General features: G+C 45.9%; 1 protein-coding gene across 1 annotated transcript; it reads right to left on the reverse strand.

Annotated features, from left to right (window-relative positions):
* Positions 1-33: 33 nt before the first annotated feature.
* Positions 34-10,196, reverse strand: LOC131104201 (phosphatidylinositol 4,5-bisphosphate 3-kinase catalytic subunit gamma isoform). Its single transcript, XM_058051134.2, has 12 exons — positions 10,029-10,196; positions 7,433-8,589; positions 6,725-7,277; positions 6,460-6,525; positions 4,933-5,158; positions 4,462-4,553; positions 3,896-4,039; positions 3,122-3,212; positions 2,229-2,359; positions 1,949-2,060; positions 1,705-1,862; positions 34-771 (listed from the first exon to the last, which is right to left on the reverse strand). The coding sequence occupies exons 1-12, from the start codon at positions 10,194-10,196 to the stop codon at positions 517-519; spliced, it is 3,153 nt and encodes a 1,050-aa protein (XP_057907117.2). The 3' UTR covers positions 34-516.
* Between the last annotated feature and the right edge of the window lie 1,994 nt (positions 10,197-12,190).

Below are 12,190 nucleotides of genomic sequence, written 5' to 3' on the forward strand. Positions count from 1 at the left end.
GGTGTCCATGCAGCGCGGAGGGGCCTGCCATGTAATGAATGTTATCACCGCTAGAGGGTAGCATTTACTGAGTCTCTGACTGGGAGGGCTTTGTTTTTTCATTTTTATGAATGAACTATTAACTCTGTCTGAACTTATCACCACTTCATTTCATTGTTTATCTATGACAGTATTTGGTCTTATGAGCTCTTTAAAGAACACAAATACGAAGCAGTTTTATGGTTTGCATTTGGTTTCTAATGTGTCACATTGGAAGTGTGATGGTGGCATAGTTCTCCAGCCCTACTTGACCTTGACTTGAACCATGACCTTTCACACACCATGTGGATACATCATTCAAGCATGAGCGAGCCCTCTGGGTAATGTTATCCTGCTAGCTAGCATGGACAGATGGAACTTTCCATTTTGGCCACCAATACACTGCTTTGTACCGCAAAGGTTCGGGGAAATTGCTGAAAGGTTTGAGATGAGCGTCCATGGGGAGATATATCATTAAATGAATAATATCATCATGTCTCATCTATTTGCCATCCGGTGGATCCACCAGTTGGCCTGCACAGTCCAGTCCAGCTGTTCACACCTGCTAATCTGCAGAAGGAAATGCTTCTTGGCCTCTGCCTCGCTCTTGTCCTCCTGCAGCGCCTCCCGCAGGTACTGCATGTCCTCCGCGGCACTCAGCTCCGGCATGCCCGTCAGCAGCATGAGAGAGAAGAGCGTCACCAGCAGGCCCGAGTGTGAACGCAGCGCCAGGTAGGCCTGAACGCACGAGTCCTGTAAATACATACACCAACATCTTAAATACACAAACCTGCACAAACCTGCACCTGGGACTGGAAAGGACGTCCAAGGCGAGAGGTCTGCTGTTGATAGAGTTTTAAACTGTTTTGGTGCCTTCCGGACTACCCTACATGGACTACACAGAACAGATTGCTGACACCCTCAACTTCAACCCGGACAGGCAAGAGCTGCAGATTCTTTCAAATAAATGAGTTCAAGTGCTGACGGCTGCTAGAATCTGTGTCGAAAATCCAAACAGGGCCATTCTGGATGACGAATGAGGAGGAATGTCAATCTGGGTTCAGCGTCATATTTACTTCTAGAGGACAAAGATTGGAAGTCATTTCATGCTTTGAAGGAGGAGAAGAAAGCGCTACAGGAGAAAACGAGCACAAATGAGGCCAGTTCTAACACAGATTAGAAATTGCAGAACAGCCTCAAGAAGAAATTTGTGAAGTCATAAACCTTAAGGAGGACAATGGAATACTTGTGCAGTGCTCTAAGGCACTCAGAGGTGATATCAAAGTACTACAAGATGGTAATACTGCCTTGTACGCTGTTCTTAAAGAGGTTAAAAACCCTGTGGAGGAAAAGAGCACTAGAAAATGATATGAAGGTTGTACATGATGCTAGAAGAGTACTATAGGATGAGAAAAAAAGAGAAGGAAAGGAAAATATGATTGAACAAATGAAAGGTATGATTGATGGATGGATCAGAATGAACGATGGAGAAGTAAGAGTGCTCGTTGTCAAAGTTAACAAGGATGCGGATACATACTAAAGATCACGTCTCCGCGACAAGGAAAATGGAAGATGTGTTTCTGATAATCTATCTTACATCTTAGAAATATGAAATGGAATTTGCTACCAAACCCAAGAGAAATGTTCTTGTGGAACATTTATGGACGGTTGTAGTGTCGAGCGTACCTTGAAGAGCTGAAAGTAGAGGCTGTTACCACCTTTCACTCTCCCCATGACATACAGGAAGTCAGGCGTGAGGACAAACGGAACACGCTCCCTGCTGACTCCCAGGAAGTGCTTCCTGTTCCCCAAGATGTGGCCAAAGTCAATGTGGAACAAATTGCCTGAAGACACAATGGACATACAACAGACAGACAATAGTTGTTGGATGATACATGTGAAGAAGTGGTTTGTGCTTGATGGTTCATACCTTCATGTGTGATCATAATGTTGTCATTGTGACGATCGCCAATGCCGAGCACGTATGTAGCCACACAGTATCCAGCACAAGACTTGACAAAGCGTTCCACAGTCTTGAAGTGCTGCATCAAACATGTAGTGTTAATGCACACAAACATCTACTACATCCAACATCCACCTTCTGTAACATTTGTAGAGTAATGGGGATGCTGGAGTCCATCCCAGCTGACTTGAGGCCAAGGGTGGGTGGGATATCAACACGCAACCATTCATGAATGGTCATGAATTACAATTTCCTGGAGTGAACTCTTGGACCTGAGCCACTCAAAGACAGCATCATCTCTGAAGAATCCATTGGTTCCTCCGTGGCTCCTCTGCACTGCTGCAATGGTCGCCGCGTCTCGTACGATCTCAATCATTCCTGAGCAACAGAAAGGTGTTTTATGTTGGAACTGTTAGCCTTGATGCTGGAATGGAGCCAGTCTTAAAGGGCTTTTAGTAACATATTGTGTGTGTGTGTGTGTGTGTGTGTGGGTAGCTTTAATGCTAATGATCTGTGTGTCTCAAGAGGCCCTATTGCATACTTCACAACCAGTAACTATGCACTAACCTAATACACAAATATTTTTATTTCACTTTATTTCAACATTTTTATGCAGGTAATTGCTTCATTTAGGGGAAAAATGCAAAATAAGCTTAAATGTTCATATTTTGACTACTAATAAGCCACATTCAACCATATTCATGAAGCAGCTGTAAAGGTCAAAGGGCGAAGTGTCCAAGCACCAACTGAGTAACATAAAGGGGTGGCACAGGAGGACACACGTGTTAGCAACAATAACAAGTGCTAACGTTACATTTTAGCATCAGGCTAGGTTAGCAGATTGACTGAAGAAAAACTACATGATCAAGGCTACAGCTCTATTTTAGCTTGTCCTCCAAGGGGGTATTGTGCGTGATTCACCACCTCTATTTCTATAGCTCAACCCAACTGATCGAGGCAGACAGCCCATACAGAGCCTGGGTTCTGTCCAAGGTTTCGTTTTCTTGCCTCCGTCACCAAGAGCGTGCTCCTGTGGGTTTGTTGTTCAGTTGGTTCTGTCTTTTGTGTAGTGCCAACGAGTGCCACGAGATAACTGCTGTTCTGACTTGACGCTAACCTGGACTTGTTTACTCTGCTTACCTATGTTGTGTCCCGTGGAGATGCAGCCATACGGTAGGAGGTTGAGGTGCAGTGACTGCTCCTGCCAGATTGACTCCATTACCATTAAAGTCTAAAGAAAAAGCAACACGTCTTTTATGGCCATGTGAAGTCGTAAAGGCCCCACAAGGCCGTGGGGGACACGCTTAGAAAAGTATACGCATTACATCCATCAAGCTTGCCGCAGTAATACCATGATTGCACTTGTTGTACGGTCATAAGACCACACTGGTGTATGTTTTCACGTATTGCCACACGGCACGGCTTCACTCCAACATTTCCCACCAATGTTGATGACTCAGTCAAAAGTGCTGATGGTGATTTTTATTTTTCATTTTGAAGCAGTGCAAACACTGTCACCTATTTAGGGTAAAAATCTCTTAGAAAAGAAACCTAAAACTAAAAACGGGGAGTCAAAATGAATACAAAATATACATATTTACAGAAGCATAATGATCAAAGTCACCTATGCAGCCAAAGTACGACAACGCGTCCCACTCACTCTGCAGTAAACACAAGACAATAAACATCCCCCCCCCACATTCTAATCCGTTCAGTACAGCATTAACAGAAACTTGGTACCATGTGTGCCTACCAGCGAATGAAGAACTGACAGTTCATGACCATAAAGGTCATCATCTATTTTTAACTCTTGATGTGCAATTCTCCACCAAAACACTAGGGGCAGCATTTTCCTGAACGTGATCAACCACAACTATGACTCGAGGATGTGCAACAAGTCGGCTCATGGCTCACCTGAATAACCAGCATGTCCTGTCGGAGGTCATCTCCTTGTTTGAAAATGATCCCGACAGCCGGAGCAGATCCTGGTGACGGCATGGCCGAGAACTCCAGCCACAGAGGTCTCTTCTTGGACGCCAGCACCTTGCATTTGTCCAGCTGGGAAATGAAATCCACATATGTGTCCTGTGGATGTGGTTACTGTCACTACTATAACAGCGCCCCCTGTAGGATGTCATCACAGCTGCAGGAGCTATTATGGTTAGTGTGGTTATGGTTAGCAGCTTCGCTACGATGCTAAGCTAAGGAAGAAAGGGTCATTATGGGGAGGGGTGGAGGAGGATTCCAGCAACAACTTGTATATACTGTATATTCCATGCCTTTGACTTAGAGGATGAAGTCAGATCTACACTAGATGTTCACACCAGATTCCACCTGTTAGAGGACTCACTTTGGTTGCCAGATATTTACATCACGGTGGCTCTACACTGACTACTCTAAAGTACAGTATATCCAGTAGTATTGACCCCCAGGGAAGTATATTAAAATATTGCCGTGTCCTCGTTTTTGGCGAGGCTTACCAGAATCCGTCCTACTTTGATGCGGGGGTCCAACGGCAGCAGGAACTCGGGAAGAACGCTGTCTTGAAGGAGCTGCTGAAGCTTGAGTGAAGCTGTAGGAGCACATTGAAGAATATGATGGCTGATACACGTCTCTCCAATTGCATGTTTTGGGTGGGCGGATTAGTCCGAAGTATCCACCAGGATGTTGTGGGTACTTGGAACAGTAACTGGGAAGTGCAAATACGCCTCATAGTGGACCTGCTGTTATGCATGAAACCGACGTCCATGTTTCCAAATTTCACATGGAAATGTCCGAGCTAGGATGCAAACACAGCCACCTGACCATCGTATCGTTCTCCTCATATCCATGTTTCCATAAGAAATCATGCCAATCCAATGCCAAAAATATAATATAAATACAAACAGTTTATTTCCAACTGCACAACATCAGGAGAATGCAGATCTTGCAAATGATAAACGAGTATTTACCTGCAGGAGGAAGGCCTGTTTTTTCAGGGTAGAGCCTCTTCATGGTGACGGCGACCTCCTGCAGGGCGTTCACGGCCTCCACCTGCCGGGCGAAGCCATCCAGCATGGCCTGACCGCAACCTCGCAAGTAGGCCTCCAGAACCACGGCCATGCGCTGGCGGAAATACGGACATGCCAGCACTTCTCCGCGTAGGTACCAGAAGAGGAAGTGGCCAATGCGCTTGCTCTGGAACAGGGGACCACCATGGTTAACTTCTTTTATACGCTTATAAGATGCCTGCAAAGAAATTCATGTTAGATTATTTCCTACTGCAAAATTTAATTTAGCAAATTCACTTTGACGGTTTTTTTTTCAGATAGTTTTTTTAACAGTGTTCCCAAAATAGCCCTCAATCAGTGAAATATGTGAAGTGTGTGCGTTTTAAGTCTCTCACCATACACTTTCTCAGACAAGCAATGACATTTTCTCACATTTCTCTCTTGTTTATACACTCTCAAAAAAGTTCAAACCGGCGTCCAAATTGTATCAACCCACAGGTCCAACACAAGCAATTATTCAGTCACTCACGCATATTTTTCACCCCTTTGACTGTGCCTTTTCATCCTGGCCCGGTTCCTCTGTACTATAACTTTTATGTGTTCTTGTTAAAATATTTTGCAGCAGTCCTCCTCCTGGTGCCATCCCCCTCCTTCCAACAAGGGATTCATTTAAAAGCTAGCAAGCTAGCAATGACTTCCGGGCAACAAAGGAGATTGATTGACAACTGTCTACAGGCAATTAGGACGCAAAAAACAATGGGCGGTGAACACCAAAGAGTGTAAAGTTACGAATAGATTGAGCCAACTAGTGCAAATGAATGGAACAGAGTGAAGAATAGCATGGAACTGAAAGTCCTCCATGATAGAAAGCAAGCAAAAGAGGTGGGAGGGGCTAGGCAGCCAACAGACTACAATGTGTTCACTAGCTCTGAACGGAGTATATCATGAATAAAGTTATACGCTGTGCATACACTTCGATAAAATGGACACAATGAACACAATTAATATATATGTAAATATAAATGAGTAAAAATCCATTGTACTGCAGAAATATGACCGACATGTGGGTGTAAATTTTTCTGGATTCAGCATCCTAAAATGGCGGCCAAACGCGCCCAGAGCATAATACGGAAGCAGAAGCTTTATCGGCTGATAGTATAGTCTCCTTTATAGTCTCTTATATAGGCTCCTTAGTGAAAAGGGACAACAGAGGGGAGAGTGAGAAATAGCGAGAGAGAAAGAAGGACACTCAACTTCCCACAATGCAATTCATCTTAAAGGGCCAGGCTCGACCTTTAACAACACTCATATGCCGTCTTAAAAAAAGCTAATTTTGCAAATCAGCAGAAGGTGAACCGCGATAGAGCGAGGGAACACTGTATTCTATATGTGTATCATACATGTGCACTAATCCCTACTTATCAGCATGTAAAAACAGACGATAACGCATAGATGAGGGTAATAAGAGATGAAAGTGGCATCACTCACCCTTAAGGCTCTTTGGATGAGGAAGCGAGCCAGGACGCTATCATGGTACGCTTCCACTTTGATGCTCTATGCCAAGAAACACATCAAACTCACGTAAATGAGCCACTCTCTTTATGTCTGGGGTTTACATACACTAACGGGTACATATCTCATGCAGGGTGGAAAAAGGATCACACGGCGTGCCAAGTCCAAAAAATGTGTCCATGTTGGCAGCTCTGCATGCGCTATAAAATATAGCCAGTCACCTGCAGGCATTTATACATACTTGCACCAACTGCAGCAAATACTTCAGAACGTCGTCATTGGACAGGCTCTCCAGTCGCTGGACCGCTAATCTCCTGGCCGCCTCGTCAGCAAAGTCCATGCTCAACAGCTCCAGGGCCACGGTCACATCCAGTTCTACCGGGTCCCAGTTGGCCACCAACCAGTGGACATCTTCCACCGCTCTGCTGTTCATCCAGTCCACGGTGCGAAGGAACTTGGGTAGGTTAGGGCCGTAGCAAACGCTCTTCTCCCTGAATCTTCTGAGGCAAGCCTTGTTTTGGACGCCTTGAGAAAAAGATGTGACGGTTTCAGGATCATCGGCTTGTTCATCAACAGCAGAATGGGATCTGCTGGTGTTGGAAGTGTGGCTAAAGCACTTTGGGAGAACCATGGGGAAGCTGTAGCGATCAAGAAGGAAGCTAATGGCCATGGAGTTAGAGCGATCCGGGTTGGTAGCACAGGACAGTTTGTCTGCTTGATAGGTGACGGCCTCGTCCTCCTGGTCAGGGTGGGACCACATGTGCAGGGTGATGGCTCCCTGTGTGAGGAGCGACCTGTGACAAACAATAAGAAGCTGACTAGTATTCTGGCTCCAAACCAAGAGCTCATCTACAGCATAGATCCAGAGGTTCCAAAACAAAGTCTACCAAGTTACATTCAAATCCATTCCCAACGTTTGGAGTTTTGAACAAGATGGTTAGTTTCTGACCTGTGATCTATCAGGAGAAGATTGACAAAGTAGAGAACCTTCACCTTCCCTTTGGCCACGTCAGACATTTTGGATGCAGAGTTTGCTTCTCTGGTGTCACTGCTGCTGGCACTAATGGTGAAGCCCAGCTTGGCGCCACGTGGAAGATGCTGAAGCGACACATCAAAGTCCAGCCACTCGTTCCACAGGACTTCGTCTGTGAGGAGTTTGGGACTTGAAGACACTGAGGAGAGAACCTTGTTGCCGTAAAGTATCGATGCATCCACATGAACCCATTGCAGGGATTTGCTCGGCAGCATTGGAACGTCAATGCCGACAAGTTTGACACGGAACTTTCTGTTGCAGTCCCACAGGGATACCATGTTGATGTCTTCCAAATCCTTCCGTTCCAGGCAGAGATCTTCGTGGGAGCTGAAAGTTCCCATGAAAGCATCCACAAGCGGCAAGTCCTCCAACTGGACAGTCTCTTTCAGGAGCTGCGAGACAGGGACCACGGACAGGTGGAGGTCATGGTTGTCTTTCAGACACTGTCGCACCCACTGGAAATCCTTCAGGGGGTAGTCCCCCGTTACGAACTCCTCTCTTCCAGATACTTTCAGCACCAAAGTGTCAGAAATATCCTGCTTCTGTTCTGCCATCACCCTTTGAAAGAATTTCAGAAGGATGTTAGGTGTTGCGCTAAAATCCACTTGTATACTGAAGCTGATCTGGTTCATGTAATGTAGCGTGACCGGGAGCTTCCTGTTTAGCAGGGCCTTTAAGTCGTCCGGGACGGGGGTGTTTGCAATCCAAGGCTCGGTGGTGTACGACGTGTCATCTCGACGCTTTAGCTCCTGATTTGTCCAAGATGCCAGTTTCCTTCGGGTGTATGCCAGCTCTCCAAGTCTGCCCGATACCTCTTCTTCCAGATTGCATCCGATCAGGAAGGCCAGCAGGTGATGTTGTTTCCGCTTCCACTCTGAATGCCCCGCCACCATCTCCTTTAGCACCATGTGGGCTGTTGGCAGTCCAGCGTCATCATAGCACCATGGTAGGTTTAGCGTCCTGATGATCTGACAGTCGTCGTAGGCCTCGTACCAATCTTCTGTCTTAGCGTACAGCAGCGTGTACTTCTCTGGATCCAGTATTGCAAGGGGATCTTGATGGCAGTCCTGCACCTGCAAGCACAAACCAAACTGGTGAAATCCACGTCTTCCATGCCATTTTCCAAGTTAGCATTATCACTCCCTGCTGCCTTAAGAGTCGAACTGGACATTCAGTTAGCTCGACGGCTAGCGCTCTCGTCTCTCTTTCTGCTGTCCCTGGGTTTGAATCTGCACCAAGGAGGACACATGTACGTATATCCCCATATATCCTATATCCCATATATATAATACTTGCCTCCACTCAAATTGATGCCGTGCCTCAATGTTTACTTTTTTGTTTTCTCAAGACTTTAAACAAGTGATAGTCACCGCACAAAAGTTAAACACGTCATTTTCAACCTCCAGGAACAAAAGTGCCGACAAACTTTCAATACGTGTGTTTGCAATGAATCACAAATACTTACACTGGCTTAAGGTTAACCTTTTCAACTTTCTTCTTGAAGGGGACATTTTATGCTTTTTCCACTTTACTGACCTATAAATATAGTTAGAATGTTGAATTATTGTGTTCCATCCATCTTTTTTCTATGCAGGGTGTAAGGGAATGCTACATTTGTTTGAAACTTGGGACTGTCCAGTCTCTACTTACGGACCGGATTCAGGATCCAACACGTATGGCTGTATGTTAAAAGCCCACATTTGAAAAAGATGGGTTCGCAACACCGGAAGTCCTTCTAAGCACTTGGGAGTGTTACCAACCACAATGCACTGGGCGTGCCTAGAGGCGGGCCGTGGGTGGAGTACATTAAAACGGACCGTTTTTGCAGGATGCATTAAATCAAAAGAAATAGAGCTGAATAAGTGCAGATTCTGGACGATCTGGCTTCTTCCCAAGCTACTTTTCCATCTTTTGTAATTGTGGTTTGTCCAAAGTTACAGCATTTTTACATTTCTGCTTTTTTTAAATTTTTCAAATATTTTAACTTCTTCAGGTTGCACGGCGGATGAATGGTTAGCTCGCAGGCCTCACAGCTAGGAGACCCAAGTTCAATTCCACCCTCGGCCATCACTGTGTGGAGTTTGCATGTTATCCCCGTGGATGTGTGGCTTTTCTCCAGGTTCTCCGTAACATGCATGCTAGGTTAATTGGCCACTCCAAATTGTCCATAGGTATGACTGTGGGTGGGAATGGTTGTTTGTCTATATGTGCCCTGTGATTGGCTGGCCACCAGTCCTGGGTGTAGCCCGCCTATCACCCGAAGACAGCTGGGATAGGCTCCAGCACCCCCACGACCCTTGTGAGGATAAGCGGTAGAAAATTATTTAATTATAACTTTTTTCCTCAACCCAATTTTCAAAAAATGACAATCCCTCTTTTCATACTTCGTACACAGTACGCAGTACTTGTAGTACTTGTACTTGTACACATAAGGTTTGATGATGTTACAGCTTGACAGTGGAAGAGATTCTCAATGAACATGCAAAGGAGGAAAATGGAAGTATGCGTGTACCTGCATGGAGATGCGCATCCTGAGCTGCTGCAGCGTGGACTGAGCAGGCAGGATGACGGACACCTGATCAGCATGGGGATGCTCGTCGGAGATGAACTGGCAGATCAACTTCAGCTTGTTCTGACTGCACTTTGGAGTCCATGTGAGTGAGGTTGCAGACACGTCCATTGACCTTAGAGCAGTGGAAGGGATGGAAGGACAAATGCAAGCTGCATGTTACAAGAAGCACTGATTGTACTCTAGCAAGGTTCCCCCTTTGGTGTATGTTCTGTATGGGACTTCCTCATTCTTACTGTAAATGGAAGTAGTCTTAGAGATCAGGTTACAATAACAACACTATACTGCATCTGTACACCTCCCTTGTACAGACATACTCTTAGAATACACAGTATACACCTTATATTCCATATGGCTATCACATTCCAAATCCCTTTATGCGCGCTGGCAAATCGATGCGGTCAATCAAATGCATGAAAGATATTTTTATGCTCTGCCGAATGAACCAATGACTGCTAAGATGGAGGATGATATAGGAATGCTCAACGGGAGACTTTTACAACAAAGTATCCCAAATTTTCCTTGAATAGGAAAATATAAGATAAAAGGTGAGAACCAAGGTTCTCTAAACCCGCCAATGAAGCACTGAAATATACTTTGTAGTAAATCATCCAAATATACTACATTGTTTTCTTGCTGTACTTCTTATTTTGGCCTGGAGGCGTACCTGCAACTGCACTGCACTTTAAGCTGACCGCCAGCTAGTTTTGAGCTTTGGACCATGGACTTGTGTTGTGGCAGAGCTAGCATGCATGCTTGGCCTGTTTGTAAGGGATGCTACGCTAAGCAAGCAAACGATTAGAAACATGATGCATGCTCAGATGCATACCTCCCCGCCTTTTTTAGAGTCTTGTTGGGCTTCAGCTGCTCCCCAAGTGGGGGCAGGCAGAGGGGAGGGGGGCCATGTCCACAAATAGAAGGAACGAGCAGACAGTGGCATGAGAAGGACAAAGGTGAACAACAAAATCATCTTTCTTTCTTCTCTGCTCAGTACGATCATCTTAGCATTGCTCTTCAGGCTCCTTGCCTCTCAGCAAAACCACAAGCACAGAAGAAGAAGAAGAAGAAGAAGAAGAAGAGAAGACAACGTGGAGCATCAGCTGCTGCTGTCAATCAGCCAGCCAACAAGGGAGGAGCATTCCGTTGGATGGAATGGACACACTCACGCTGTGTCCTACTCCAACGCACTTTCTTTCCATGTTCTGATCTCAAGTCAAACGTGCTACGCTTGTATGACCCAGCACATGCATCATACATGCCTTTTATTAGTTATTGATCATAAACACACGTCAGGTAATCCACCAGGTCACCAATCCAACAGTTATTGACCATAAAGGTTGTGTAAGGAATGATGACACACTACAGAAGACGACCCCCAAGGGTTCATGGAAAGACATGCCCCTGCATGGCATGTACCACCCACCAATTGAAGAAGTGACTGGACTGAAAGACAGCAAGGAGGCAGCACAACAAGATCAATAAAGGGCAGGGTCTACCCCATCAGACCGGACCCCTGGCGCAGCCTGTGCAAAGAGGCCCCCGGCACGGGGCAGCACATCACAGCAGGGAGTAAGATGCTGGCAGGAAGGGCATACATGGGGGTGCACGGCCCACGCAGGGATAGTGTACCAAAACATTCATTCATTCATTCATTCATTTTCTACCGCTTTTTCCTCACGAGGGTCGCGGGGGGGCTGGAGCCTATCCCAGCCGTCTTCGGGCGAGAGGCGGGGTACACTGGTCGCCAGCCAATCACAGGGCACATATAGACAAACAACCATTCACACTCACACCAATGGACAATTTTGAAACGGCAATTAACCTAGCATGTTTTTGGAATGTGAGAGGAAACCGGAGTACCTGGAGAAAACCCACGCGTGCACGGGGAGAACATGCAAACTCCGCACAGAGATGGCCGAGGGTGGAATTGAACCCTGGTCTCCTTGCTGTGAGGTCTAACCACTCGACCGCCGTGCCGCCCTGTACCAGAACATCTGTAGCAAATATGGACTGGAGCTCCTACAGTCAAGGTGCTTGAGAACAACCAGGACAAGATCCTGTGGGTCTTCTACATCCAGACTGACAAACTGACTTAGCGGTGGTGA

Source organism: Doryrhamphus excisus, linkage group LG15 (genome assembly GCF_037039965.1).
Source record: "Doryrhamphus excisus strain RoL-2023G ecotype Guam linkage group LG15, RoL_Dexc_Guam_v1.1, whole genome shotgun sequence".
In the NCBI taxonomy this organism is placed as follows: Eukaryota; Metazoa; Chordata; class Actinopteri; order Syngnathiformes; family Syngnathidae; genus Doryrhamphus; species Doryrhamphus excisus.